The sequence below is a fragment of the Oncorhynchus keta genome, chromosome 24, assembly GCF_023373465.1.
Source record: "Oncorhynchus keta strain PuntledgeMale-10-30-2019 chromosome 24, Oket_V2, whole genome shotgun sequence".
Taxonomy (NCBI): domain Eukaryota; kingdom Metazoa; phylum Chordata; class Actinopteri; order Salmoniformes; family Salmonidae; genus Oncorhynchus; species Oncorhynchus keta.
The window spans coordinates 41,323,220-41,349,821 of record NC_068444.1 but is presented as its reverse complement, the minus strand read 5'-3'; the positions used below and the strand labels follow the sequence as shown (position 1 = coordinate 41,349,821).

The following is a 26,602-nucleotide window of genomic DNA, read 5'->3' as shown; positions in this document are numbered from 1 at the left end:
GCTTGTAATTATACTTCAGTATTCCATAGTAACATCTGACAAAAATATCTAAAGACACTTAAACAGCAAACTTTGTGGATATTAATATTTGTCATTCTCAAAACTTTTGGCCACGACTATAAGACAGTACTCTGCAGTAGATTGCAACTCCGCCCCCTTTGGCAGTTCTATCTTGTCGGAAAATGTTATAGTTAGGGATGGAAATTTCAGAGTTTTTGGTAGTCTTCCTAAGCCAGGATTCAGACACTGCTCGGACATCCAGGTTGGCAGAGTGTGCTAAAGCAGTGAATTAAACAAACTTAGGGAGGAGGCTTCTAATGTTTACATGCATGAAACCAATGCTTTTACGTTTACAGAAGTCAACAAATGAGAGCGCCTGGGGAATGTGTGCGGAGCCCGGCACTGCAGGGCCTGGATTAACCTCTACATCACCAGAGGAACAGAGGAGGAGTAGGATAAGGGTACGGCTAAAGGCTATAAGAACTGGTCGTCCAGTACGTTCGGAACAGAGAGAGTAAAAGGAGCAGGTTTCTGGGAACGGTAAAATAGATTCGAGGCATAATGTACAGAAGGGTATGGTGGGATGTGAATACAGTGGAGGTAAACCTATGCATTGAGTGACGATGAGATATTGTTTCTAGAAACATCATTTAAACCAGGTGAGGAAACCGCATGTGTGGGAGGTGGAACTAAAGGGTTAACTAAGGCATATTGAGCAGGGCTAGAGGCTCTACAGTGAAAGACAATTACTAACCAAAACCGCAATGGACAAGGTATGTTGACATTAGGAAAAAGCATGCGTAGCCGAGTGATCATAGGGGTCCAGTGAGACAGCTAGCGTGCCGGGGCTAGCAAGCTAGCAGAGGGGCCTTAGATGGACGTCACGACGGAAGAAGTCTGTTGTAGCCCCCTCGTGCTGTTACGTCGGCAGACCAGTCATCATGGATCAGCAGGGCTCCGTGTGGTAAAAGGGTCCAAGCCAATTGGCAAAATAGGAGTGTCTTTGATTGGCCAGAGATTTCTCACACCTGAGTGTGTTCATTAGGCACCAAACGGAAGGAGGACTGACACCTGGAAGGATTACCTGGACTTTTTTTTACCTTCAGATTTTGTTTTTCTGTTGCACAACATTTTCCGTTACGTGCCTGTATATGAATGAACACGAATGCACACTCCACTTTGGCGTTGTGCACTGACATGGCCCCATCACTTCTCCCTCCAGTTATCCTCCCACATCTTGATTTTTCCCTAGGTTACCGCGCTACGCCTGCCAGTTCATTGAGATGTGCCTGATGGTGACTGCAGACCATGGGCCCGCCGTATCTGGTGCCCACAACACCATAGTCTGTGCCCGTGCCGGCAAGGACCTAATCTCCAGCCTGACATCCGGCCTGCTCACCATTGTGAGGACACACACACACACACTGTGTGACTACCTGAAATCTAGTTTGAAAATGCATCAAGTCCAGTTACCATTAGAATCTATCCAATGGCTTCCATACCTCTCAGATTAAAGGTCTTGAAGGAAGGGAATGAGAAAAGGGGAAGATTTCAAAAGACCATTACTTCTGCACTTGCACATTCTCCATCGTGGATTTAAAAAGCATAGCATTGGTCTAAGGCTCTCTCCAGGCAAGATCTTTGCCTTCCACCATTTATTAAATGAATGCAAGAATCTGTATAAGTTCAGGAAAAGTGTGGAGAATTAGGATGTAGCCCACTACTGGGACACTGACAAAAAGGGGTTGTCTTAACTTGTAAGAGTTTAGAGACGAATATACTTTGTTGATGTTGTTTCCTAGGGGGACCGCTTTGGAGGAGCTTTGGATGCTGCGGCCAAGCAGTTCAGCAAGGCGTTCGACAGCGGCATGCTGCCGATGGAGTTTGTCAACAAGATGAAGAAGGATGGCAAGCTGATCATGGGTATTGGGCACAGGGTCAAATCGGTGAGCAGTAAATTACAAGGATTTAAATATAGCTAAATTTCCAGTTAATTTGAACGATTCCATCTCAATTTATTTGACTGAGCATATACTAACACAAATATAAATGCTACATATAACAATTTCAAAGATTTTACTGAGTTATCATTCATATGAGGAAATCCGCCAATTGAAATAAATTCATTAGGCTCTAATCTGTGGATTTCACATGATTGGGAATTCAGATAAGCGTCTATTGGCCACAGATACTGTACCTTTTTTTAAAAGGCCCTCACAATAAGCCTCAGGATCTCGTCACGGTATCTCTGTGCTTTCAAATTCCCATCGATAAAATGCAATTGTGTTCGTTGTCCATAGCTTATACCATACCATAACCCCACCGCCACCATGGGGCACGCTGTTCACAACGTTGACATCAGAAAACAACTTGCCCACACATCGTACACAGGTCTGTGGTTGTGAGGCCGTTGGACGTACTGCCAAATTGTCTAAAACGACGTTGGAGGTAGCTTATGATAAAGAAATTAGCTTTAACGGTTCTGGTGGACATTCCTCCAGTCACTATGCCAATTGCACGTTCCCTCAACTTGAGACATCTGTGGTATTGCAGTGCATTCGGAAAGTATTCTGACCCCTTGACTTTTAGCCTTATTCAAAAATGGGTTCAATTGTTTTTTTCCCCCTCATCAATCTACACACAATAACCCATAATGACCAAGCGAAAACAGGTTTCTCAATGTTTGCACTTATATATATTTATTTTTTCTGAAATATCACATTGACATAAGTAGTCAGACCCATTGCTATGAGACTTGAAATTGAGCTCAGGTGCATTTTTTTTCCATTGATCATCCTTGTGATGTTTCTACAACTTAATTGGAGTCCACCTGTGGTCAATTCAATTGATTGGACATGATTTGGAAAGGCACACACTTGTCTATATAAGGTCCCACAGTTGACAGTGCACGTCAGAGTAAAACCAAGCCATGAGATCAAAGGAATTGTCTGTAGTTCTCTGAGACAGGGTTGTGTCAAGAGACAGATCTGGGGAAGTATACCAAAACATTTCTCATTTAAGGGCCCCAAGAAAAGAGTGGCCTCCATTCTTAAATGGAAGAAGTTTGGAACTACCAAGACTCTTCCTAGAGATGTTCGCCTAGCCAAACGGAGCAATCGGGGGAGAAGATCCTTGGTCAGAGAGGTGACCAAGAACCTGATGGTCACTCTGACGGAGCTCTAGAGTTCCTCTGTGGAGATGGGAGAACCTACCAGAAGGACAACCATCTCTGCAGAACTCCACTAATCAGGCCTTTATGGTAGAGTGGCCAAACAGAAACCACTCTTCAGTAAAAGGAACGTGACAGCCCGCTTGGAGTTTGCCAAAAGGCACTGATCATGAGAAATAAGATTCTCTGGTCTGATGAAACCAAAACTTTTTGTTCTGAGTGTCAAGTGTCACGTCTGGAGGAAACCTGGCACCAGTGAAGCATGGTGGTGGCAGCATCATGCTGTGTGTATGTTTTTCAGCAGCAGGGACTGGGAGACTAGTCAGGGTCCAGGGGAAGATGAACGGCGTAAAGTACAGAGATCATTGGCGAAAACCTGCTCCAGAACACTTGGGACCTCGGACTGGGGCAAAGGTTCACCTTCCAATAGGACAAAAACCCTAAGCACGCAGGAGTGGCTTCGGGACAAGTCTCTGAATGTTGGAACATTCTCTGGAGAAACGTCAAAATAGCTGTGCAGAAGAGCTCTCCATCCAACCTGACAGCGCTTGAGAGGATCTGCAGAGAGGAATGAAACTCTCCAAATACAGGTGTGCCTAGCTTGTATTGTCATACCCAAGAAGACTTGAGACTGCCAAAGGTGCTTCAACAAAGTACTGAGTAAATACTTCTGTAAAAGTAATAATTTTTTTATGAATTCATGACTGACATCCTTGATTCGGTCTGTTGTGTCCGACTGATTAAATTATGACAGGATATTTTATCAAATTGATTACCTAAAGTTTGATTACGTGATTGAATTAAACCATGCTACAATTAACTTGTTAATAACCTGGGGCACCATGGAAGAGTGTTTATAGAGCTGCTGCCTTCCAAATAAACTCTTAAAGATCTGAAGATCTTTTGTATCAACAGCAGTCAATTATTAATAGTCACCTATCGGTCTCATTCTGATTGTCGTAAGTACTTTGTTATCTTCACGAACCTGGGCAAACAAATTATTTCAATTGTTTATTTTCTAAATCACACAGAATTACATATACACAAGATTGATCATACATCGATTACTAATCATGTCATAAAAGGTCCCTAGCGGACTAAACCCATATGACAGCTGGTTACACAAAGAAAGGGAGTTGGGTTTGAATGAAAGAGCGGAGAGACTGGGGAACAAAAGGATTGGGTCTCTATCGGACCTTGAGAAGCTGTGCTACTGTAAATACAGAATCTGTAAATACGGCCATTCAGAAAAGGAAAATGCGAGATGTATATTTACACCGAGCTGCGCTTCGATAGATGGATCGAAGATGGAAGACTGGTTTGTCCAGCAGAGATCGCCTTTGTCCTTTGACAAATCTTTCTGGTCGTAATGTTGTAGGGCGGATACGTTGTACCCTGTCGTTCTTATTAGGAGATTCTGTAATTTCCTAGGCCACGTACGTTTACAGCCTGCAGCTGATAACTCGACTTCTAGGATGTATCACTTCTTTATTGAATAAGAGTTCAAAGTTCATACCGTTTTGCCATAATCAGCTCGTGCTGTATTCTGGCTGGTCTTGTCGAAATTCATCCTTCCAGTGTGGGGATAGTCACCACCACGTTGAAAAAGCCCCTTTTTCGCGCCCAGGCTCTGTCGCAGCCGGCCACGACCGGGAGGTCCGTGGGGCGATGCACAATTGGCCTAGCGTCGTCCGGTTTAGGGAGGGTTTGGCCGGTAGGGATATCCTTGTCTCATCGCACACCAGCGACTCCTGTGGCGGGCCGGGCGCAGTGCATGCTAACTAAGGTCACTAGGTTCACGGTGTTTCCTCCGACACATTGGTGCGGCTGGCTTTCGGGTTGGATGCGTGCTGTGTTAAGAAGCAGTGCGGCTTGGTTGGGTTGTGTTTCGGAGGATGCATGACTTTTGACCTTCGTCTCTCCCGACCCCGTACGGGTGTTGTAGCAATGAGACAAGATAGTAACCACTAACAATTGGATACCACGAAATTGGGTAGAAAAAGGGGGTACAATTTAAAAAACAAAAACAAACAACAAAAATAGCCCTTTTTTTAAAGTATAGACACCATTCCTAATGTCGTCGGGAACTAGGGTCGATTTACGTCGGGTTTTTGTATTAGTGGAGAGAAGGGCGTGTTCCATAGTTTTCAACCAATGTCTGTTCATTTGGTCATTACCACTGAGTGAGCACAGTTTCCGTATGAAAACAATTCATTTAGAAGCTAAATTACATTTTAATATTTTCACAAATATGTTCATATTTAAACATTTAAATTGCACAACCATTCCATGTGAATCTACAATGTATGATCCTATCATCAGATATAATGTCCCAGACACCAACTGATCTTACTTCATATTCTTTAAGTACCAATGGACACTTTCAACTGGTTGGATTACAGAAATATTGTACCTTTCCCCTACCTTTTGATGTTAAGACAGGGCTTTCAAAGAGTTCTTTCTCTCTTGGCTGTCCAAGAGGAAAAGGTGATTATGGGGGTCATAAACCTCATACAACAGGGTAATGTCATGACAGGTTTTATGTAGCAACATGTGATATTGTTTTTTTTTTACGTTGGATAAAGGTAGGCACAAGACTATAAAATTGTATATCATACACTGCATTTCAGGAACAATGGGGAAAGTAATTCTGCTTTGAAAATTGATCAACTTGTAACCTCACTTTTGAGAAAATGGCCTTTGAATATTTTTGGTACCTACTGGAGAGCTCTTTGTCTTTTGTAAAATGTCTAAAAAACTGTTTTTGCTTTGTCATTATGGGTTATTCTGTGTATATTGATGAGGGGGAAAAAATATTGTATCAATTTTAGAATAAGGCTGTAACATAATGTTCTAATCTTCTAATTCTGAGTAAAAACTCAAGACACTATGAAGGCTTAAACAAGTTTATTCTTCCCAGAGGATCAATGCAGCTGCATTAGATGAAGACATTTTCACACAAGCACTGATATATAACCGTTCCTCCTAGGCTGAGTCTCCTACTACACATCTGAACAGCCAATGCATTTCTGTTGCTAGACAGAACCTTAGTGATATCTGTATCATCTGACCTGACCTCTACCCCAAAGTGCTCACTCCTCTCCAACTCACAGCTGTCATGGTGACTGGTACTAGCCTGTGTCTTCTCCTCCCAGAGGATCCTTCCCATAGGATTCCTGATGGTCAACAATAACATATCCTGACATAATGTAAACGTTATACATTACCCTCTCTCCCTCAGTGACATGAATAAGTATATTTCATATTCTCAGAACTCAACAGTAACAAAAAGTGGAAGGTCAAGTTGTGAATACTTTCCGATTGTACTGTTTGTTGTGACAAAAGTGCATATTTTACATGTTGCGTTTATATTTTTGTTCAGTGTAGATTAAAATAATCCTAAACCTGTTTTTTCAAGACCAGATGTATGGCTGCTTTTAAACATGCAGCCCAATTATTGGCAAAAGATAAGAATTTTTCTGTTTTGGTCAAAATATCGATTAATGGCAAAATATCAGAATTGGGCTGCCTGTGTTAAGTCTAACTATAATTTGTTATTTGACACCATGATTTGCAAGAAAGTACGCATTAAGATTTGATTCCCGTTCTTAGTCTTATTGCCTAACAATTAAATCAAATAAATTCAGAAGTGTGTGTGTGTGTGTATACCTCTACAGCTCAGTGGCAGAATGGATACATTGACATATTTGCTGGCAGAATGATCTAAATGTGTTGATATAATTGTAGATCAACAACCCCGACATGAGAGTCCAGATCCTGAAGGACTTTGTGAAGGGGCATTTCCCTGCCACTCCGATGCTGGATTACGCTCTGGATGTGGAAAAGATCACCACCTCTAAGGTACTGCCCTCTACTAACCTCTCACTTCTCTACCTAGTGGTGCAGGCTACTTTATTTAGGCAATACTTAATTTATTTATTCATTTTTGGTCAAGGTTACAGGTACAACGCATTCTTATCAAGCGTAATGCTGACGTTAACATAGTTTAGACTATTTTGAATCCAGAGGGCATATTAGGCAGGGGGGTTAGGCTTTAATATTACAGATTGTAGCTTCAAATGTTTGGACCAACCTACGGTTTTTCTGTTTTTACTATTCTCTACATTGTAGAATAATACTGAAGACCATCATAACTATGAAATGACACATGGAATCACGTAGTAACCCAAAAATTGTTCAACAAATCAAAATATATTTTAGATTCTTCAAAGTAGCCAACCTTTGCCTTAATGACAGTTTTGCACACTCTTGGCATTTTCTCAACCAGTTTCATGAGGTAGTGTTTAGACCCCTTGACTTTTTCCACATTTTGTTACTTTACAGCCTTATTCTAAAATTGATTAAATAGTTTTTTTCCCCCCTCATCAATCGACATACACTACCCCATAATGACAAAGGAAAAACAGAGTTTTTAGAATTATGAATTAGTTAACCTGATATCACATTTACATAAGTATTCAGACCCTTTACTCAGTACTTGTTGAATCAGCGATTACAGCCTCGAGTATTCTTGGATATTACGCTACAAGCTTGGCACACCTGTATTTGGGGAGGTTCTCTCATTCCTCTCTGCAGATCCTCTCAAGCTCTGTCAGTTTGGAAGGGGAGCGTCACTGCACAGCTATTTTCAGGTCTCTCCAGAGATGTTTGAACAGGCTTAAGTCCGGGCTCTGGCTGGGCCTCTCAAGGATATTGAGACTCGTCCTGAAGCCACTCCTGCTTTGCCTTGGCTGTGTGCTTAGGGTCGTTGTCCTGTTGGAAGGTGAACCTTCTCCCCATGTTTTAATCAAAGATCTCTCTGTACTTCGCTCCGTTAATCTTTCCCTTGATCCTGACTAGTCTCCCAGTCCCTGCCACTGAAAAACATCCCACAGCATGGTGCTGCCACCACCATGCTTCACTGTAGGGATGGTGCCAGGTTTCCTCCAGATGTGATGCTTGGCATTTGCACCAAAGAGTTCAGTCATGGTTTCATCAGATCATTCTCATGGTCTGAGAGTCCTTTAGTTTACATTTACATTTTGTCTATTTACAGTTGCCTTTTGGAAAACTCCAAGCGGGCTGTCGTGTGCCTTTTACTGAGGAGTGGCTTCTGTCTGGCCACTCTACCATAAAGGCGTGATTGGTAGAGTGCTGCCGAGAAGGTTGTCCTTCTGGAATGTTCAGGTACTTGGTCACCTCCCTGACCAAGGCCTTATTCCCCTGATTGCTCGGTTTGGCCATTGGGCCATCTCCAGGAAGAGTCTTGGTGGTTCCAAATTGCTTCCATTTTAAGACTAGTTGGACTAGTAACCGGAAGGTTGCGAGTTCAAACCCCCGAGCTGACAAGGTACAAATCTGTCGTTCTGCCCCTGAACAGGCAGTTAACCCACTGTTCCCAGGCCGTCATTGAAAATAAGAATATGTTCTTAACTGACTTGCCTGGTTAAATAAAGGTACAATTTAAAAATAATAATAATAATTTCAATATTTGTATGTACATTTCAAAAATGTCTAGTTGGTTTGAGGTTGTCATAACAATTTAGAGCTATTGGAATGTTTATATATTGTCCCATGTACATTGTGATTTACAGATGGTCCCTAACTAGCCCCATAGGGATGTCGAAAGTCAACCCAAATTTACCACAGGCAATATGGTCGGGTCGAGTGCAGCTGCACTCCGAATTGATGATTTGTGTGCTGCCAGCTGTGGGCAGGATTGAAACAAACCAAACATTAATTTATGTTGTGATTCAGTCACGACCATAATTATCACAAAACTCAGTTTTGGATGACAGACTTATTGAATAGAATGATTGTATTTACACTTTAGTACATTTTGACGGTAGAATAAATGTTTGACTTATATCGATGGCACCTTGGCTATTTTCTAAATGAGAAATAGTTTTTTAGGGGTGGTTGCTTTTTTTTTTTTGTTACTGTATACTGACTGGCACAACCAGGGTAACTGCACTGTAAAGAAAAATGCAAGTGTCCACATAACAGACCAGAACAACTGCAAACATGACAGATAAGAAGCTTTTCTCTAGCTTTCAAATGGGCACATTTTTCTCTCCCATGATACTCTTTCCTGGGTCGTTAGTGCACTACTTTCTCTTGTACAATATGTTTTCTGTCAATTAACCTGGTAAAATAATGGTTAATAAACAACTAGGGGGGCCCTATAAAATCTGATTTGTTTCCCAAATAGTTGTATAGTTTCCTAAATTGTTACATTTCTCTAGTTGTTTTTCACTCAAATTATGATTGTTCATAGAGAAAAAAACTCAATTCAATTTGAGTCCATGTCAATGTTTAAATAAAAAATGTTAAGATCTGAAAGGATTTTTTGTTGTAATTCTCCATTAAATGAACAGCTAGCGGTTGAGGAATTTCCTGTCTAATATTGGTGAAGAATGTGCCGGGTCTAGCGATGGTGCTGTATTGCAGCTGCTCATACCCAGCCATGGACCCCTTGCACCCTCCTAAAGGCATTCAAAACCATTTCAAATATGTGCTCCTGGTAACCCGTTCCAGTCGCCAGGCTCAAGGCTGTCTATTTGCAATATGTTTCAATGGGCATTTACCATCACGAATTTGACATGCTCAAAAATACAAAAATGCAAAATTGACTGGCCCGATGAACTCGGGATGGCCGGGCAGTGATAGTTGTTCCTTTCCATCACTCGTTGTGTTTTCAGCATGTCCATTTGGTGATGGTTTTACTGTTTAAACTTATTGCAAATGGACAAAAGTCAGCCATCAAGTCAGTGTCCATCAGTCAAAAATATATAATTCTGACACCAAACTGATACAAGCTGACACCAAACCCAATTTGTCCAACTCAACTCGGTTAGAAGCCAACTATCACATATTTCAGAGCAAGCCCAAAATTCACAGCGCCTTCTGTTTTAAACCATAATTAAAATATAAAACACGTAGTTACGTTCTAGCTGCGGGTCCAGTTCTGACATTGTGTAGGCCTTGCTGAGGCAACCCCCGAATCCCGAGTTTCGGCTTGATAGGTCATTCGGAGCCCGAGCAGCGACTTTAATTGGTGCTGAAAATACTATTTTTGCGGGCGTTGCTATGGGGTCCTTGAATGAGCTATCTGACAAACGTTAAGGTCCGTCTCTATGGGCCGAGGCGGTTGCAATGCACCTAGTCTTGTGACTCTGGGACTTCTCTGAATCGCGTCATTTTCGCGATAGTCACAATTAATTGAAGTTATTGCAACTGTACAAGGCTGTTTCTCGGTCTGAGAACCTTCTAGAGCCACAACTCACTGTGCACTATCGTCTTGAGCTCTAGAACAAGTTTCAGAGCTCTAGGTCTGACGGTTCTTTGAAAGTTAGAACAAAGGTAGCTATTGCATTCTCTGTGTCTGTAAGCCCCACACTGTCACTCCGTCCTTGCTGTGTGTGTGGAAATCTGATGGGAGAAATGACTGATTTACAGTTCGAGGGTTGCCTAATCACACACAAAGTTTTGGAAAGATCTGACCTTTTTAACTCTTCGAATCAGCCCCTATTCCCCCAATTTAAGGCACGTCCGGTTGGCACGGGAAGTTGAATGTAAACCCATATCCTCATTGGGGTAGGCGTTTACAGAATCCTGCATGTTAAGAATGGACTTATTTACAGAGGCTTGAATGAGTGTGTGTTATTTCAGAAAATCACAGAAATCTCGTAGAGCTCCGAAACCCACCTTAACTAGAGGTCGACCGATTATGATTTTAACGCCGATACCAATTAATCAGACGTTTTTTTTTATTTGTAATGGTGACAATTACAACAATACTGAATGAACGCTTAATTTAACTTAATATAATATATCAATAAAATCAATTTAGCCTCAAATTAAAAGAAAGGAGGACCAAGGCACTCTTCATATAATTGATTAAAATGCCTTTATTAGTATGGCATGTTCAATAGAAACAGTTTTTTAAAACCGACGCGTTTTGGTTGCATGGCCTTCGTCAGGGAGTACAAAAAAAAGGAATACAATGTCCTCTTGAAAAGCTTTTCAATTAGCCCTAATTGGAAGAGGGAGTGGTTACGCAATTGATTGGACACACCTAGTAAGCAAAACTATACACATTAAAAAGTGAAATACTGTAGCTATGTTATCATAAAAAATACCACTCCAAGCTAGAAGTATCAGAACACTAAAAGGTAGTTCTAACCTTAAATATGACTGATAGAAGTGTCAATAATAAGAAAGCAGTATATTCCATAGTACACTAGAACACAGCAAAACATGAACAACAGTCTAACCATAGCTGAGGGCAATTGAGCAAGTTGTCCACTAGATGACAGCAAATGGACCCATCATGACCTTACAGGAAGGGTGAGAAATCCATATCTTCATTTAAACCAGGTTATTTAGTGGCCTGTAGTTTGTAAATCCCAAAACTTTCCCTTTTGTGTAACTGTTTAAGACAGTCCCCTTTTCTAATAGAGGCCAGAAATATGATCAATACCCATAGCTTGTTGGGAGGCAGGGTTGCCGTGGTGTAGGGACTTGCCATGGGGTAGTCTTCATTGCCTACCCTTATGGCAGACTTGTGTTCCGCTAAGAGTTCTTGAAGACGTCTCTTTGTCCGTCCAATGTAGAACACCTTGCACTGTGGACATTCCAATCTATAGATGACATGAGGGGTTTTGCAGTTAATGAAATGCTTGATGCAATACTCTATTTTGGAAGCTGTGTCAACAAAATAGTTATTCTGTGCAATATTACTGCAATTTTTGCAATGGTTACATTTTAAAAGAGCCCTTGGGTTTGTGGTCAAGCCAAGTTTTTTTGAGAGTCACCCGGAAGATAACTGTGGACTAATCTGTCATTTAGGGTAGGACATATCTTAAAGCTTATGACTGGTGGCTCAGGAAAGACTCGGCGTATCACGTTGGATGATTCCCCAATTATTATTAATGATTCTCTGGCAAGGCATAGAACGTGAAACATGTTCAATTTAGTTTAAATAATGCAAAAACAAAGTGTTGGAGAAGAAAGTAAAAGTGCAATATGTGCCATGTAAGAAAGCTAATGTTTAACTTCCTTGCTCAGAACATGAGAACATAGATAGATCAGTCTGCCGCAATGTTGAAGAAGCCCATTGATTCATCAACTAAGTATTGTTGTTTCCCTCCTGTCTGTGTGCAGAAACCCAACCTGATCCTCAATGTGGACGGCTTCATCGGTGTGGCCTTTGTGGACCTACTTAGGATGTGCGGTGGATTCACACGGTAAGAGGACATTTCTCTTTGGTCTTGCATGGGGCCAAATCATTACTAAAGGATTGTGTGCAAAACGTCAACTTAGGCACAAATCAATGCATTCATTGATGTCAATTTGAGATTGCTGTTCAAATTCGTTCTACTCAAAATTGGACTCAAAGTTAATCACTTGTTTTAAGTCGGGTGTGTAGGTCTAATGGAGGTTTGTCCTAATCATACACAAAGATATTAAGTGGCTGTGTACTAATATGCACATTATACACTGGTCAAAAAAATTAAAGGGAACACTAAAATAACACATCCTAGATCTGAATGAATGAAATATTCGTATTATTCTTAAATATTCTTATTACTTTTTTCTTTACATAATTTAATGTGCTGACAACAAAATCACACAAAAATGATCAATGGAAATCAAATTTATCAACCCATGGAGGTCTGGATTTGGAGTCACACTCAAAATTAAAGTGGAAAAACACACTACAGGCTGATCCAACGTTGATGTAATGTCCTTAAAACAAGTCAAAATGAGGCTCAGTAGTGTGTGTGGCCTCCACGTGCCTGTATGACCTCCCTACAACGCCTGGGCATGCTCCTGATGAGGTGGCAGATGGTCTCCTGAGGGATCTCCTCCCAGACCTGGACTAAAGCATCCGCCAACTCCTGGACAGTCTGTGGTGCAACGTGGCGTTGGTGGATGGAGCGAGACATGATGTCCCAGATGTGCTTAATTGGATTCAGGTCTGGGGAACGGGCGGGCCAGTCCATAGCATCAATGCCTTCCTCTTGCAGGAACTGCTGACACACTCCAGCCACGTGAGGTCTAGCATTGTCTTGCATTAGGAGGAACCCAGGGCCACCGAACCAGCATATGGTCTCACAAGAGGTCTGAGGATCTCATCTCGGTACCTAATGGTAGTCAGGCTACCTCTGGCGAGCACATGGAGGGGTGTCCGGCCCCCCAAAGAAATGCCACCCCACACCTTGACTGACCCACCGCCAAACCGGTCATGCTGGAGGATGTTGCAGGCAGCAGAATGTTCTCCACGGCGTCTCCAGACTCTGTCACATGTGCTCAGTGTGAACCTGCTTTCATCTGTGAAAAGCACAGGGCGTCAGTGTCGAATTTGCCAATCTTGGTGTTCTCTGGCAAATGCCAAACGTGCTGTAAGCATAACCCCCACCTGTGGACGTCGGGCCCTCATACCACCCTCATGGAGTCTGTTTCTGACCGTTTGAGCAGACACATGCACATTTGTGGCCTCATGGAGGTCATTTTGCAGGGCTCTGGCAGTGCTCCTCCTGCTCCTCCTTGCACAAAGGCGGAGGTAGCGGTCCTGCTGCTAGGTTGTTGCCCTCCTATGGCCTCCTCCACATCTCCTGATGTACTGGCTTGTCTCCTGGTAGCGCCTCCATGCTCTGGACACTACGCTGACAGACACAGCAAACCTTCTTGCCACAGCTCGCACTGATTGGCCATCCTGGATGAGCTGCACTACCTGAGCCACTTGTGTGGGTTGTAGTCTCCTACTCATGCTACCACTAGAGTGAAAGCACCGCCAGCATTCAAAAGTGACCAAAACATCAGCCAGGAAGCATAGGAACTAAGAAGTGGTCTGTGGTTATCACCTGCAGAACCACTCCTTTATTGGGGGGTGTCTTGTTAATTGCCTAATTTCCACCTGTTGTCTATTCTATTTGCACAACAGCATGTGAAATTGATTGTCAATCAGCGTTGCTTCCTAAGTGGACAGTGATTTCACAGAAGTGTGATTGACTTGGAGTTGCATTGTGTTGTTTAAGTGTTCCCTTTATTTTTTTGAGCAGTGTATTTTCCCAACACGTTTCAGAGAAGCCTGTAATAGTGACTTAGGAGATGCAGTCTGGTAAGTGTATGTGTTCTGCGTTACAGAGACGAAGCGGACGAGTTTGTGGAGATTGGTGCACTGAACGGGATCTTTGTGCTGGGCAGGAGTATGGGCTTCATCGGTGAGTCCCATTGGCTTATTTTAGGTGTCTCTCAACATTAAACCCACCTCATATAAAATTTGGTTTGAATACACGTTTTTGAAATTCTTGTGGTGCAGCTCTCCTGGTAAGCAGCATGTGGGCTTTTTAGGCCATTACATAACAGGCCAAATTCAGCACACCAAGTATTTCAAATACTTGGAAAAATGAATTCAACCCAGGTCTGCAGTATATGCTGAATTTCACTCATCAGTTTAACACTAATTTGAATGTCCAGTTAACTGAAAAACGGAGGATCACCTAGACTAACAAATTGGTGTATATTTTGTTAGCTACTGTACCTACTACTGTAATTGCTGGACTATTAAGCGCACCTGAATATAAACCGCACCCACTGAATTATTAAAGAATATGTATTTTGTACATAAATAAGCCGCACATGTCTATAAGCCGCAGGTGCCTACCGGTACATTGAAACAAATTAATTTTACACAGCCTTTAAACGAAACACGGCTTGTAACAAAAATAAATAGGCTTTAACGAAACACGGCTTGTAACAAAAATTAAAACCGTACCCTACCAAGAAAGTCATTGGTCACCATCTTCCTCCTCCTGTGCACTGAAACCACTGAAGTCATCTCCTTCGGTGTCGGAGTTGAATAGCCTCAGAATTGCTTCATCCGATGTTGGATCGTTTTCATTGTCGCTCTCGTCACTTTCATCCGGAGGCAAATACCCCGCTGAGCTCATGCTGCCCCTTCAACACGCAGCAGTACAGCCTTTCGAAACCCGTTGATGATAGTGGATTTTTTGACAATGCTCCACGCTGTCAGGACCCACTCGCAGACTTGACCATAAGATGCTCTTCGCCTGCGGCCCGTTTTAGTGAAGGATTTCTCCCCACTTGTCATCCAAGCCTCCCACTGAACAAGGAGCGCCACCTTTAAATGCACGATTTACACTATTGTCGAGTGGCTGCAAATACTTTGGGCCTTCTGCTTCTCTTCCCTCTGAAAGCTTTTGTCTTTTTGCACTGAGTCAGTTCCTCACACTGCTGTTTCCAACGTCTTATCATCGACTCATTCAGGCCAAGCTCCCGTGCAGCACCTCTATTTCCTTTTCCAACAGCCAGATCGATCGCCTTCAACTTGAAAGCTGCATCATATGCATTTCTCCGTGTCTTTGCCATGAGGGTGACAAAATTACTACCGTAATCAGAATGATGGGAAGTTTGAGCGCTCTCGATTTACGTCACATTGTGACGGTGCTCATCGCTCCCTTGTCCCAGTGCCTGGACCGGGCCAACGTCCTCGCCCAGTAATCATCTGTTGTCACAGTTTCAAGAACAAGGATCTTATCCTGCGTGAAGCTCAAATGAGGGGCAACCTGTCACAAAGGGCATCCATTCCGTGTATATGAGGATTATGCGCCCGACGTGGCAAAGCATGACGACAGAGATGCCATGACCAAACTCCATCTTCGCCCAGCCTTACTCTTCCCTGCAAGACTAAGAATTACCCCGCCTTCCGGTGAGAAGATTTGGCTCTCCTCGGTTTTGGACGCAGAGAAGTTTATCCGGGGATATACGCCAATCCCCCGTACAGGTTAGAGTGCCTTGTCATTGTGTGTTAGGGTCTGCCCATGGACTCGAATCCATACTATATCATATTGGGTGAAACCGTATTAAACGGGCTCAACAAGGGCTACCGAACATGTAAGACGCTGAGCCGACCAATGGATGGCGGTCAGAGCTCTCATTTAACGTTAAATTCACTTTCGTCCCGGCTGTGCTCAGAGCGATGCATATTTTTACTTCCAGGTTTGATCACTGACACCTTCGGATGGATATACTTATATTCCCCCACTTTTGTTTTGTTTCGTTATTTATTTTACAATCCTTACATTATTCTTACTACCATACCATTTATTTATTGCTTGCAGGGGACTGGGGGTGATGGTTGGGAAGGGGCAGAAGCAGACACCTGGTTAGCAAGTTGATGTTTTGTGCCGTTCTGCCTTTGTCTAGCCGTGGGCCGCTCTCCCGACTAGTGTCCCACCAGCCCTCTGTAGTGCTTATGTCTGTGTAGGTGTGCGTACATATAATTACTATTTGTACTTTATTACTATTTTCTCTTAGCATTTTAGTATTATGTATGTGTATATTTTAAATCGGTGTAGATTGTTATTCTGGGTATGAATGTTTGTATGTGTATATGTGCATATGGATGTATATACATATTCTTTAAATATATATTTTTATATACGATTGTTTTGTGTGTATGCATGTATGCATGCATGCATGCATACCTACATACATGCATGCATGCATACCTACATACATGCATACCTGCATACATACATACATACATACATACATACATACATACATACATACATACATACATACATACATACATACATACATACATACATACATACATACATACATACATACATACATACATACATACATACATACATACATACATACATACATACATTCATGCTATATATTTTTTAAATTGGGGGAACGTTTAATTTAGCAAATCCTTGTTCCGATCTCCTGACCCACAGTATGTAAAGGTACGGCTGACTATATCGGTTGCGGATGGTTTATGTTTTGACCGGCAGTGCTTAGCAATACAATCTTGAGGCTATATCTTGCTTATCTCTGGGATTGACCCAGGATGACGCTTAAATGCGCAATATGTTTAAGTTGCAACTTATTCTGTTTAGGTTTATTAGATGCCGACTGAACACTTTATTCGCGGGAGCCTCCTCAGTTCATATGTTAGTAGAAGTTCTAGGATAGTGAGAGGTGAACGTATAGTTGAGATTTTTTTTTTTTTTACCTCTTGTGAGAGGTTGCTTTTTTGGTATCGGCCAGACAATGTGTTTTATTTTTATTTTTCTTTTTTTTTTCTCCTGTTTGTGCATGCCTGTTAAATGTGGGTTGATGGGGGGTAAGTGTTGGGGAAATTAGGGGAACAGGGTGGGAAGTAAAGGTGCTTGCAGGGGGGAGGGGTGGGTTGGATACTGCTCGGGTGTATGTGCTACATATGCTGATCATGATGGTTTGGTGCGCTTTCTTACCTTTTTTATCAAGTTACATGGTATGCAAGCCACCATAGGAACTACAAACGAGAGGAGGGCGGGGCTTACATTCTCTTCCTGGAATGTCAAGGGTTTAAATCGAACCAATTAAGAGGCAAGGTCCTAGCCCACTTGAAAGCACTCTCGTCTGATATTATATTTTTGCAAGAAACCCATCTGAAGAATAACTCTCATAGCAGACTTAAGTGTAGGTGGGTGGTGCAAGTGTATCACTCTAACTTCTCTGCCAAAACGAGAGGCACAGCGATTCTAGTACGGAAAGGAATTCCCTTTCTACATAAAACCACCCTTGCGGATAAAGAGGGTCGGTATGTGATCGTAATAGGAGAAATCCACTCCACCTCAGTAACTCTACTAAATATCTATGGGCCAAACATTGATAACCCCTCTTTTTTCAAGAATCCTTGGCCTGATTCCAGATATCTCCCATACTAACCTGGTCATTGGAGGGGACCTTAACTGTGTGCTAGACCAGTATTTGGATAGATCCTCTACCCGGCGAACCCCTACCTCCTATTCAAGCGAATTCTTGAATACCTACATAAAAAATGTGAACTTATTTGATATATGGAGGATCGCTAGCCCTACGGGTAGAGAATACACCTTTTACTCTCATGTTCACAATGTTTACACTCAAATTGATTACTTTTTGTTGGATGCTAGACTACTCCCCTATACCTGGAATGTGAGGTATCATGATATTATAATCTCGGACCACAGTCCACTCACCTTCTCCCTGAGATTGGGTGACATTGTACCAAACGAGAGGGTCTGGAGGTTGAATCCTCAGCTCCTCACAGAACCAACATTCTGTGAATATCTTAAAGACCAAATTACATTTCTTTGATACCAACGACAACACAGAGACCTCCCCAGCATTATTGTGGGAAACACTGAAGGCTTATCTGAGAGGCTGTATCATCTCCTTTCAGGCTGCCAGGAGTAGGCAAAACAGAGGAAAACTGGAAGAACTGGAGGGACAAATTCACTTACTGGATAGGGAGAATGCCGGCTTTATCCCTAACAGAAACTCATTCTTCAATCTCAGGCGCCTCTTCAATATTATGTATTCTCAGAGGTTACCCAACGTGGACCTTGCCGTCATATCTCTTGACACCGAAAAGGACGTTGACCAAGTTGAGTGCCCCCATCTATTCAAGGTCCTACAGAAATGTCATATTGGAGATCAGTTCATAAATTGGATCCAGCTTTTATATAGGAACCCCTGTGCCAGAATACTCACTAACCAATCATTGTCGCCCCGATTGAACCTTAACAGGGGGACAAGGCAGGGTTGTGCGCTGTCGCCTATGCTCTTCGCCCTAATTATCGAACCGCTCGCTCAGACCTCATGCAGCAATATACGGCTATAATACTAAAGATACTCTTAAGATTTCCCTGTACGCAGATGACATCCTCTATGTAACAGAACCCCAGGCTAGTATCCCAGCTATTCTTGATGTGATCAATTTGTTTGGTACCTTCTCGGGATAAAGAATACATTGGAACAAGAGTGAATTAATGCCCATACGGTCGCAAAACACCTCCTGGCTAGAACATCTCCCATTTAAGTTATCTTCAGAAAAATGTACCTACCTAGGAATTGTAGTTACCAAACAATACTCCTTACTATTTAAAGAGAATTTCCCCTCTCTGATACAAAGCAAACATACTATTTTGGAGAACTCTCCCAATTTCTCTGCTCGGAAGAATTAATGCCATTAAAATGGTCTTCCTCCCACAACTGCTCTACCTATATCAGAACATCCCAGTATTCATACCTAAATCCTTAGGTACAAAACACCTCTGTAAATCCAAGATGGAAGAAGGATTGTCTCTCCCAAATTTTATTACTGGGCCGCTAACCTCCGCGTTGTTACGTTTCTGCTGGATGACACACTTCCGGCATCCAGCTGGCTTACTATGGAGCGTGAGGAGTGTCACCCCTTCTCTATTGGCGCTCTGATTTTGTCACCTGTCAATCTGGAGATGTCACTTTATTGTAACAATCCTATTATACATAGCACAGTCCGAATCTGGAAGCAAATGAAAGTCCACTTTGAGCTTAGACCAATGTCATTCATGCTCCCTGTCGCCAGGAATCCCTCCTTTGCCCCTAACCTTGATAACACCTTTGAGCGATGGGGACAGCTGGGGATAAGTACCATAGGGGATTTATACATAGAAGGGACCTTTGCTTCCTTTGTTGCTGAGGGAAACTTATCTTCCCAGAAGTAATTTTTTCAGATACCTACAAATTAGAGACTACGTTAGAAAACACCTCCCAACATTTGGGAATGCTAAACCTTCCATGTTTGACGGATGCATAAAAATATGCCCCACCTCAGAAACTGATATCGCGTCTATATGATGCTTTTCAATCTGTTAGCACACCTTCTACAGATGCCATCAAGGCAAAATGGGAGGAAGAACTAGGGACTGACATTTCTGTGGCAGACTGGGAAGAGAGCTTGGAGTATATCCACACATGCTCCATTAATTCCAGACATCGTCTCATACAATTCAAAGTATTACACAGATTACACTATTCCAAAACTAAACTGCATAGGATATTTCCTGACACATCCCCTACATGTGATAAATGTCAGGCTACGCAGGGTACACTACTCCACTGCTTTGCCTTATGCTCTAGTTTGCATGGTTATTGGTGTGGAATTTTTGGGATCCTCTCTGAAGTTTGAGACTTCAATAGATCCAGACCCGCTTCGTCCCTAAACGGATTAACCAACCCCCAAAAACAACTAATCTCGTACGGTCTCATTTCGGGAAAAAAACTAATCTTGTTGTTTTGGAAAAGTAGGGAAGCGCCCTCTGCCAATTCACTGAGCCATAATTTGGTAAACACTGTACACTAACAAAGAATGAGATATATTCTGAACAATAAATTATCAACATTTGATAAAATCTGGCAGCCTTTCCTCTCCTACTTGGACGAGTCGGCGCTGTGAATTTGTTCTTATTAACGCACTCTCAACTGTAATATTTTAATCTACCTTTGGGCAGCATGTGCTGGCCCTGCCACCCGAGCAGTTGGCGGGGGGGGGGGGGTGATGATATCTTCCCTCTTTCTTTCTACGTGTCCTTGTTTTGTATGTCATGTTTTGTATTTGTTTTTCACCCAGAACTCTGGGTCTTGTTGTTCCTGTATGCTCTTTTATGTTTAGATAAGAATTGTATACCTGTCTTGTATACCTATACACCATTCTTGTGTGCGTTTAATAAAAAATATTTGAAACAATATATTTCACTTGTGATTTCATGAATATGAATATTTGAGTAATATTTGTCCATTGCGTTATGCTAATTAGTGTCAGTTGATGACACTTCTCCCGGATCCAAGAGGTTTTAACACCCTAAATATTGATTCTAAACATTGTTTGACAAGTTGCTACGGACTGTAACAGAACTTGTTTTACTTTGTCTGAAACTAGTGAACGCGCTTGGCGAGTTTAGAATGTGTACTGAACGCGTCAAAAAAAAGGAGCTATTTTGACATAAATGATGGACATTATCGAACAGAACAAGCATTAACTGTGGACCATGGATTCCTGGGAGTGCATTCTGATGAAGATCATCAAAGGTAAGTGAATATTTCTAATACTATTTCTGACATCTGTTGACACCAACATGGCGGGTATCTGTTTGGCTTGATTTGGTCTCTGGCTATAACCTAATATGTTCTGCTTTCGCCGAAAAGCGTTTTTGAAATCGGACACTGTGGTTGGATTAACGAGAATTGTATCTTTTAAAATGGTGTAAAATACTAATATGTTTGAGGAATTTGAATTTGGCGCCCTGCAGTTTCACTGGCTGTTGAGAGGTGGGACACTCACGTCCCGAACGGTTCCAGAGAGGTTAATGGGTCTGTCCAGCATGGTGGTGCATAGGGAAAGGTTTACATTTTGGTCATTTAGCAGAAGCTCTTATCCAAAGCGACTTAGAGCCAGTGCATTCAACTTGAGGTAGCTAGGTAAGGCAACCAAATCAAATTTTGTTGGTCACATACACATGGTTATCAGATATTAATGCGAGTGTAGAGAAATGCAGTAATATGTAACATTCACAACAACTACCTTGTAAACATTAATAAAGTGGCTAGTGATACCTTTTATTAAGTCCATATATTAGTGGCCAGAGATTTGAGTCTGTTGGCTGCAGCCTCTATGTTAGTGATGGCTGTTTAACAGTCTGATGGCCTTGAGATCGAAGCTGTTTTTCAGTCTCTCGGTCCCAGCTTTGATGCACCTGTACTGACCTTCTGGATGGTAGCGGGGTGAACAGGCAGTGGCTCGGGTGGTTGTTGTCCTTGATGATCTTTTTGGCCTTTCTGTGACATCGGATGCTGTTGGTGTCCTGGAGGGCAGGTAGTTTGCCCCCAGTGATCCGTTGTGCAGACCGCACTACCCTCTGGAGAGCCTTGCTGTTGAGGGCAGTGCAGTTATACCTTAATTTCAACAAGGTACACAGACTGAGACCAAGGTCTCTTTTACAGCTGGGCCCTGCGTATAGTTGCCGTACCAGGCAGTAATACAACCCGACAGGATGCTCTCGATTGTGCATCTGTAAAAGTTTGTGTTTTTAGGTGACAAGACAAATGTCTTCAGCCTCATGAGGTTGAAGAGGCACTGTTGCGCCTTTACCACGTTGTCTGTGTGGGTGGACCATTTCAGTTTGTCTGTGAGGTATACGACGAGGAACTTAACACTTTCCACATTTTCCACTACTGTCCCGTGTGGGTGGGTGGGTGCTCCCTCTGCTGTTTCGTGAAGTCCACGATCATCTCCTTTGTTTTGTTGACGTTGAGTGAGGTTATTTTCCTGACACCACACTCGGAGGGCCCTCCCCTCCTCCCTGTAGGCAGTCTCATCGTGGTTGGTAATCAAGCCTACCACCTTAATGATTTGAGTTGGAAGCGTGCATGGCCACACAGTTATGGAGGGAGTACAAGAGACGGCTGAGAATGTACCCTTGTGAGGCCCCAGTGTTGAGGAGCAGCAGGGTGGAATGTTGTTTCCTACCTTCACCACATGGGGGCAGCCCGTCAGGAAGTCCGGGACCCAGCTGCACAGGGCGGGGTGCTGAATGACAAATTTGGAAGGTACTATGGCATTAAATGCTGAGCTGTAGTCAATGAACAGCATTCTTACAGGTATTCCTCTTGTCCAGACGGGATTGTGCAGTGTGATAGTGATTGCATCATCTGTGGACCTATTGGGGTGGTAAGCAAATTGGAGTGGGTCTAGGGTATCAGGTAGGGTGGAGGTAATATGATCCTTGACTAGTTTCTCAAAGCACTTCATGGTGACGAAAGTGAGTGCAACTGGGCAATAGTCATTTAGTTCAGTTACCTTAGCTTTCTTGGGAACAGGAACAATGGTGGCAATTTTGAAGCATGTGGGGACCGGAGACTGGGATAGGGAAAGATTGAATATGTTTGTAAATGATCACCAGTCAGATGAAAGTGCATGTTCTGAGGACACGGCTAGGGATGCCATCTGGGCCGGCAGCCCTGCGAGGGTTAACAAGTTTAAATGTTTTACTCACATTGGCCATGGAGAAGGAGAGCCCACAGGCTTTGGTAGTGGGCCGTGGCACTGTATTGTCCTCAAAGCGAGCAAAGAAGTTTTTTAATTTGTCTGGGAGCAAGACTGTGTTCGCAACGGGGCTCGTTTTCTTTTTGTAATATGTGATTGACTGTAGACCCTGCCAAATGCGTTTCGTGTTTGAGCTGTTGAATTGCAACTCTACTTTGTCTCTATACTGACGCTTTGCTTGTTTGAGGGAATAGCTGCATTGTTTGTATTCGTTCATGTTTCCAGTCGCCTTGCCATGATTAAAAGAGGTGCTTCTCTTTCAGTTTAGCGCGAATGTGCCATCAATCCGCGGTTTCTGTTTAGGAAAGGTTTTAATAGTCACAGTTGGGTACGATATCTCCGATGCACTTGCTAATAAACTCGCTCGCCGAGTCAGCGTTATTGTCTGAGGCTATCTGGAACATATCCCAGTACACGTGATTGAAGCGTCAAATCCGATTAGTCAGATCAGCATTGGATAGACCTGAGCAGGGGCGTTTACTGTTTTAGTTTGTCTATAGGCTGGGAATCTTTAAAAAATGGAGTCGTGGTCAGATTTGCCAAAGGCAGGGCGGGGGAGGGCTTTGTATGCATCGCAGAAGTTAGTGTGGCAATGATCCAGAATGCTACGACCTCGTTTCACTCATTCTATATGCTGATAGAATTTAGGGAGTCTTGTTCTCACGTTAGCTTTGTTAAAATCCCCAGTTACAATAAATGCAGCCTCGATGTATGGTTTCTAGTTTACATAGAGTCCAGTGAAGTTCTTTCAGGTTGGAGGGATATATGCAACTGACTATAATCGAGGAGAATTCTCTTGGAAGATAATGCGGTCAGCATTTGATTGTAAGGAATTCTAGGTCAGGCGAACAAAATTACTTAAGTTCCTATATGTTGTAGTGATTACACCATGAGTCGTTAATCATAAGGCATACACCCCCGCCCTTCACTATATCAGAGTAATACTAAGTTCTAAGGTGTAGTTAAATAAGTTTTAGTTAATCAATAATCACTTTCTCTACTTCCCATCCCAGGTCATTACCTGGACCAGAAGAGGCTAAAACAGGGCCTGTACCGCCACCCATGGGATGACATCTCCTATGTGCTTCCTGAACACATGTCAATGTAACTGATGACAGCGAGTCGGCACCTCTGGATGTCAACCCTCGGATATGACGGGAAGCAATTTTCACCTTATCACTTCAACAACCTCTGCCTTTGGGCAGGGTAAATCCAGAGGTGGGGGGGATATGGGGGAAGAGGGGAGCGTTAGTTTTATTCGTAGGTCACTAAAGAAAAGGGGAATAATTTCACGTTATTTAAGTTATGAGTTCAAGATAAGTTATTCAATCGTTAACAAAAAAAAGGAGCCGAACCAATGCAAGCTGCAGCTGTGGTCACACTAGGTGACTGGGAAAACTAGGTCACCGGTTCACAAATGGGATAGTGGCTCACTTATTTTTGACCATGCTACCTAGTTGTTTGAGTGATTGGTCCATCGCCTACTCACTTATATTTTATTTTTATATCTTTTACTAAACTCTCAAACGATTAACAGTTGGTTGAGCTGTATAATAGGGCTAGCCCTGCTTTAGGCCTCTAGGGTGTGTGCTGTTGAAAGTTAGCATGCTTTCTGGGTGACTTGGTAATGCACATAACATGAACACTAGCTTGCCTATGGAGAAGTAGTCTTAGTCGGTAAACCTGCATCCCTCAATGGAGTGTAAAAGCCTTTAACGATCCACTGTCATGTACATTACAAAACCAAAGTATTGTGTGAGTAATATTGTATTAGATTTTATTTACACATTTAATCTAGTTTCCGACCTTAATCCCCTTCCAAATTTGTGTAGCCTATTATGGTGTGTACTCTGTGGCTGTTCAAGATAAGGGGGCACGGTTTAACTAGCTGAATGTTAGTGTCGATTTGCCACTGCCTTTTTTGTTGTTGTTAGGATCGCAATTATCTGTTGCAAAAGCAACAGCTACTCTTCCTGATGTCCTTTCTCATCCCCTCCGTCATTGGACGAAACGATCATGTTAACTTTATTTTCATCCATTTAGATTTCAAGAAATTACAAATGATACATGGGTGGTGTTTGTTAAAAATGTGTTATTTTAAAATGTTTCAAAATAAAGGAAAAGCCAATAAACAGTCCTACTTTTGAAGGGGTTAATTGCTTTAAAATGTGAGTCTTAAACGCATCTTTTGCGAGGGACCATGAAGGCAGTGTATTTTATCTGGGAAAATTGTGTCTGATTTGCACGTATGACTGGACTACTGCTACCAAGGACCTGACCTGTGTGGCGCCATTTTTCTTTGACCTCAATGTTCTGTGACAGGCATGTTTGTTCTCTTTGTTTTACTCAGTTTTATTTAAATGTGAATTAAATATGCTTCTTAGTTTATTAAATATATGCCCAGAATTGTTATATTGTAGTTTAATAAAACCAAGAATGTCTAACTTTTCATTGTCGCTATTTATTATCACTAAGTGATGCATGGTAGCAGCTGTCTGTTCTCTTCTTTTTTTCCCCCCAAAGGTGCTGGTCGACACACATTGGTGTGAAGGATTTAGTATCATCCAAATATATCCTCATAGTGTATAGGTTAACTGAGCATATACAGACAGTGGAGAAATTATTTTGTGGGAATATACAGTGGCAAGAAAAAGTATGAACCCTTTGGAATTACCTGCATTTCTGCATAAATTGGTCATAAAATTTGATGTGATCTAAATCTAAGTCATAACAATAGACAATCTGCTTAAAATAAAAACGTATAATTGTTTGTTTTTAGGTCTTTATTGAACACACCATGTGAACTTTCAGTGTCGAGTGGAAAAAGTAGGTGAACCCTTGGATTTAATAACAAGTTAACCCTCCTTAGGCAGCAATAACCTCAACCGAATGTTTTCTGTAGTTGCGGATCAGACCTTCAAAGGTCAGGAGGAATTTTGGACCATACATTTTTACCAAACTGTTTCAGTTCAACAATATTCTTAGGATGCCTGGTGTGAACCACTCTCGGGTTCATGTCACAGCATTTTAAATCGGGTTAGAGTCGGGACTCTGACTGGGCCACTCCAGAAGGTGTATTTTCTTCTGTTGAAGCCATTCTGTTGATTTACTTCTGTCTTTTGGGTCATTGTCCTGTTGCATCACCCAACTTCTGTTGCGCTTCAATTGGCAGACGGATAGCTTTACATTCTCCTGCAAAATGTCTCTATAAACTTGGAATTAATTTTTCTGTCAATGATAGCAAGCTGTCTGGGCCCTGAGGCAACAAAGCAGCCCCATACCATGCTCCCTCCACCATACTTTACAGTTGGGATGTTTTGATGTTGATGTCCTGTGCCTCTTTCTCCACAGTGTTGTGTGTTCCTTCCAAACAACTCGACTGTAGTTTCATCTGGCCACAGAATATTTTGCCAGAAGCACTGTGGAACATCCAGGGGTTCTTTTGTGAACTTCAGATGTGCAGCAATGTTTTTTGGACAGCAGTGGCTTCTTCCATG

At 42.4% G+C, this 26,602-nt stretch overlaps 1 protein-coding gene across 7 annotated transcripts in view; it reads left to right on the top strand.

The window, feature by feature from the left end:
* The window catches only part of LOC118357563 (ATP-citrate synthase-like), a 109,262-nt gene extending 83,708 nt beyond the window's left edge, over nucleotides 1–25,554 (top strand). For 5 of the 7 annotated variants that reach the window (XM_052478332.1, XM_052478330.1, XM_052478334.1 and 2 more), the window contains 6 exons: nucleotides 1,253–1,403; nucleotides 1,803–1,946; nucleotides 6,917–7,030; nucleotides 12,335–12,417; nucleotides 14,321–14,397; nucleotides 24,119–25,554. In XM_052478332.1, coding sequence (XP_052334292.1) covers nucleotides 1,253–1,403; nucleotides 1,803–1,946; nucleotides 6,917–7,030; nucleotides 12,335–12,417; nucleotides 14,321–14,397; nucleotides 24,119–24,213 — 664 coding nt within the window. In that variant the 3' untranslated portion in view covers nucleotides 24,214–25,554. Of the gene's footprint in view, nucleotides 1–356; nucleotides 462–1,252; nucleotides 1,404–1,802; nucleotides 1,947–6,916; nucleotides 7,031–12,334; nucleotides 12,418–14,320; nucleotides 14,398–24,118 lie in introns of those variants that run through there. The other 2 variants (XM_052478336.1, XM_052478335.1) reach the window with 2 other exon arrangements.
* Nucleotides 25,555–26,602: the final 1,048 nt, after the last annotated feature.